This window comes from Hirundo rustica, chromosome 19 (assembly GCF_015227805.2).
Source record: "Hirundo rustica isolate bHirRus1 chromosome 19, bHirRus1.pri.v3, whole genome shotgun sequence".
Lineage (NCBI taxonomy): Eukaryota > Metazoa > Chordata > Aves > Passeriformes > Hirundinidae > Hirundo > Hirundo rustica.
In genome coordinates, this window is record NC_053468.1 from 4,319,704 (window position 1) to 4,323,915 (window position 4,212).

Below are 4,212 nucleotides of genomic sequence, written 5' to 3' on the forward strand. Positions count from 1 at the left end.
GTCCTGACTGTCAATGGGCTCCAAGGACAGGAGCTGGCCAGGAAGGACAGCCCTGGCAGCGCTCTGGGAATGCCGGCATGGGCTGCCAGCCCGGCTGGGCACCGGGCTCTGGGCTGCCCTGTAAGAACACATCTGCGGGATGGGATGCAGGCCCACAGGGACCGCCCATGGGATGGGACATGGGGATGCATGGGGAGGGATGTGCAGATGTGGGGAGCATCCACGGGAAGGGACGAGGGGATGCAGGGGAGCATCCGCGGGCTGCGATCCGGGGCTAAGCAAAGCATCCATAGGATGGGACGCAGGGATGAAGGGAGCACAGTTCTCCCGTCGGGGGCCGCTCCGGGGCCGGGGGCTGCGCGGGGCTCGGTGCGTCACGGGGCGGGGGTTTGGGGCCGGCTGGTTACCGGCCCCGGCACATCACCCCACCGGCTGCCACAGCAACGGGGCCGGTCCCACCGGGAGGGGTGACCCCTTCCCCGCGGGCTGCCGGCGCGGGACGTGCGGCGGCTGCGGGAGCGGCTGCAGCACCCCGGCTCTGCGGGACCCTCCGCACGGTGCCGGGCAGTGCCAAGCCGTGCCGGGCCGCCCCGCGTGGGCGGGCTGCCACACTCTATAAGGCGGCCCCACGGCGGCGAGCGGCGCGGTGCCATGTGCGCCCCGGGGCTGCTCTGCCGCCTCCTCCTCCTCCTCTTTCTCTTCCTGCTGCTCCTGCTGCCACCTGCGCCCGGAGCGGCCCCGCCGGGACGGCCCCGTGCCCGCCGCGGGCTCACCTACCCCGGGACGCTGTGGTGTGGTGCGGGCAGCAACGCGGACAGCTACGAGCAGCTGGGTAAGAGCGGCAGAGATGCTGCTACATGTATCTTCCCATCCCATCTCATCCCACCCCTTCTCATCTCATCCCACTCCCTTCCAATTCTGTTCCTCAAATCCCTTCTCCCCATCCCATCCCATCCCATCCCATCCCATCCCATCCCATCCCATCCCATCCCATCCCATCCCATCCCATCCCACTTCACCCATCCCCAACCCAGCACTGCTCCAGCCCCTTCCCTCGCTATTCAATCCCTGTCTGTCCCAGTTCAGTCCCCACCCAAGCCCCAGTCCAATCCCAGTTCATCTCCGCCTAGTCCCTGTCACAATCCTTTCTGGTGCTGCTCCACTCTTGATCCCCCTCTGTTCCCAGCCTACTCTGTGGTCCGTCCTGCTGCCATTCCAGTCCCCATCCCGATAGTGACCTGCTCCCAGCTGCTATCCTGATCCCAGCCTAAACCCTCTCCAGGACTGCAGTCCAGTCCCAGCCTCATCCCCAGGGTGGTACTGGTGCAGCCCCGTCCCCATCCCAGCGCCAGCCTCGTCCCCACCCCACTGCTGATCCAGCTGAGTTCCTCCCCATCCATCCTCACCTACACCAGTATGATTCCAGGCGTGTGTCAGCCCAGTCTAATCCCGATCCTAGCCCTAGCCTAGCCCAGCCCTAGCCCTGCCCGTACCCCACGTTTCCCCGCAGGGGAGCACCGGGACACGGACCGGTGCTGCCGGGACCACGACCACTGCCAGCACGTCATCCACCCCTTCACCGCCCGCTACGGCTACCGCAACCTGCGCTGGCACACCATCAGCCACTGCGACTGCGACCACCGGTGAGCGTCCCCAAACCTGCCCCGGGGCAGCCTGGCATCCCCCGGGCTGGGTGCCAGCCCGCTGAGCCCGGCTCTGCCCAGGTTGAAGGAGTGCCTGCGGCGCGTGAACGACACGGCCTCGAGGGTGGTGGGCCAGGCCTTCTTCAACGTCATCCAGGTGCCTTGCTTCGAGTTCACCTACAGGGAGGAGTGTGTGGAGCCTTATCTCTATGTCTGGTGAGTGCCCCCCCGCCCTGGGGACTGCCCCGCTGCCCGGGCTTGTCCCACCCTGCGGCGTCTCCTCGTTTTTTTGGCAGGTGCAAGACGTACAACACGGTGGCCGTGGCGGTGCCCCGAGAGCCGGTGCTGTATGAATTTGGGGGGGAGCTCATCGACCGGGCAGCCAGGCCCAGGGGAGTCCCCCTGAGCCCCCCGTGGGGCAGCGTAGGGGGAGGAGCCCTGGATCATCACACTGGCACGGCCTCCAAGGCGGTCAAGAAAGAGAGGAAGAGAAAGAAAGATAAGAAAAATAAGGGGAAAGGTCTGAAAAAGAAAGTCTCTTCTGAAAAGGGGGCACGGAGCCGTCCTGCGGGTGCTGCCCCCGCTGATCCCTGGGCCCTGCTGCCATCCTTGGGGGAAGCATCCAACACCATCCTGAGCGATGCCCCGGCACGGGAGGGACTGGGCAGGGAGCCAGCGCCAGCCACTCCCTCCCCGGTCCCCACCACCAGCGGGAAGAGGAGGAGGAAGGAGAGGAACAGAAAGAAGAGGCTGAAGAGTAAAACTGAGGCTGAGCCCCCACGAGAGCTGCAGCTCTGAGTGCCCCCTCAGGCCTGCGTGGGTCCTGGCTGTGAAATAAATTTACATCTGCTCCAGCAGCCTCGGCAGTGTCTCTGTGGGGGAAAGGATGGCACCAGGGATGGGGAAAATCCAGGGGAAATCCCGGGGCTGATCCCGTGGGAGGGGAACACCTAGAGCCGGGTGGGTACCCAGGGGTTTGAGGTGTTCCTCACTGCTCCCCTCAGTTCACGGCATTGTCCTGGCACCGGGGACACAGCTCCCGGCCACAGGGCTGAGCCCCAGCTTTAGCACCCCTGCTAGAGGGTTAAATTCCAGCTCCCCAGGCGGGTAATTTTCTCTGGAAGTTCTCTGAATTGCACCACCCAAGCTCTCTCATCCTCTTAACCCCTTGCCTTTCCCGTGCAACCCACACCAGCATCAACTCCTTCTCCCTTCCTTGGGGAGGAACAGAGCCTTGGCCCGCCCTGAAGGCTCCTCAAATGCCTGCAAAGCTCCTTAGAGTGGGACAATAGAAGCTTTTCCAGCCCCGGGACAAAGGCAGATGCTGCTGGAAGAGCTGAGGCACGGAATGGTGCCTGTGTCCCTTGCTGCTGGGTGGGGATCCTGCCTGGGGGAGCCCCGGGGAACAGGGCAGTGCCACAAACTCCTCCAAAGCGCTTCCAAGGGCGAGGCTGTGGAAAGATCTCCCTGCACCAGCACCAAATTCCAGACTTGGAAAGAGCCGGAGCGCCGGGAGCCAAGCAGACAGCAAACCCCGCTCTGGGGAGCGCGCGGTGCAATCCCAAATCCCTGAAATAAGCGGATCACACGAGTCCAGGGGGGAATACCAAGGGTGGAGGAAGGCATTGCTTCCTCTCCGGCTGCAAAGCCCCCGCGGCGGCCGCAGCATCCCGGCAGGAAGCATGGACGCGGGGCACGCGGACGAGCTTCCCAAAAGTAGAACTTTTATTGACAGCAAGGGAAAAACTAAAAACAAAGACAGCCAGAAAGGAGGCAACAACACACAACTAAGCCCTCCCCTCCCTTCCAGGTCCAACCGGTAAGGAGCTGCTCCTGGTTATATCCCTATCGTACAGTCCCCACGAAATAAGAAAATAGCGCCAGGCTCATCCACCCGCAACCTCGGAGCTGTGGGCCCCAGCCCACGTTCTCCCCACGGGCCGGGGTGGCTTCGGGAGGAACAGGACCCTGTCAGCCCCTCAGCACTGCGGAGGGGATGGCATTGAAGCCGGGACCCGCATTTCTCTGTGCAAAGAGCTTTGCTTTGTCCCCCGGGTCGCTGCCATTCTTCAGGAGCATTTAGATGCAAAGAAGAGCTTTGTTTCCTAAGATGTGCCGTTCCTGCTCATTTCCTAGCAAAGGAGGCTGACCAGGAGCACTGGGAAGGAACAAAGGCTCTGCTTCCATAGAAAATCCCTACTAACAAAGCAGGAGAGGGGAGAGTGTGTGCAGCAGGAACTTTCCCTCTCAGAAATGTCTCTGCCATCGCTGGCAATCCCTCCGGAACACGGCACGGGGCTGTTTCTGACACAAGTTTTCCACTTTATCCGCCCTCTCCCTATCCAAGAGGGAGGTGCCCCCCAATGTCGCTGTCATGTCTCTATGTGGTACATCCGTAACAAAACATCTTTTAACAACAGAAATCGGCTTCTCTGTGAAACTTCCAGCACACAGAGGGCAACACCAAGCAACAAAGGAAGGAGGAGCATCGGCTTCCACCGCGCAGCTCCGCTCTGAGCAAATCCTAAGGTGAAGGGCAGGGGGCAGGCAGAAAACCTCTGAGCTAGCA

General features: G+C 62.5%; 1 protein-coding gene across 1 annotated transcript; it reads left to right on the forward strand.

Annotated features, from left to right (window-relative positions):
* The first annotated feature begins 489 nt into the window (after positions 1-489).
* On the forward strand, positions 490-2,500 carry PROCA1 (protein interacting with cyclin A1). The gene is made up of 4 exons (XM_040082521.1): positions 490-832; positions 1,511-1,643; positions 1,725-1,859; positions 1,940-2,500. The coding sequence occupies exons 1-4, from the start codon at positions 652-654 to the stop codon at positions 2,439-2,441; spliced, it is 951 nt and encodes a 316-aa protein (XP_039938455.1). The 5' UTR covers positions 490-651; the 3' UTR covers positions 2,442-2,500.
* Positions 2,501-4,212: the final 1,712 nt, after the last annotated feature.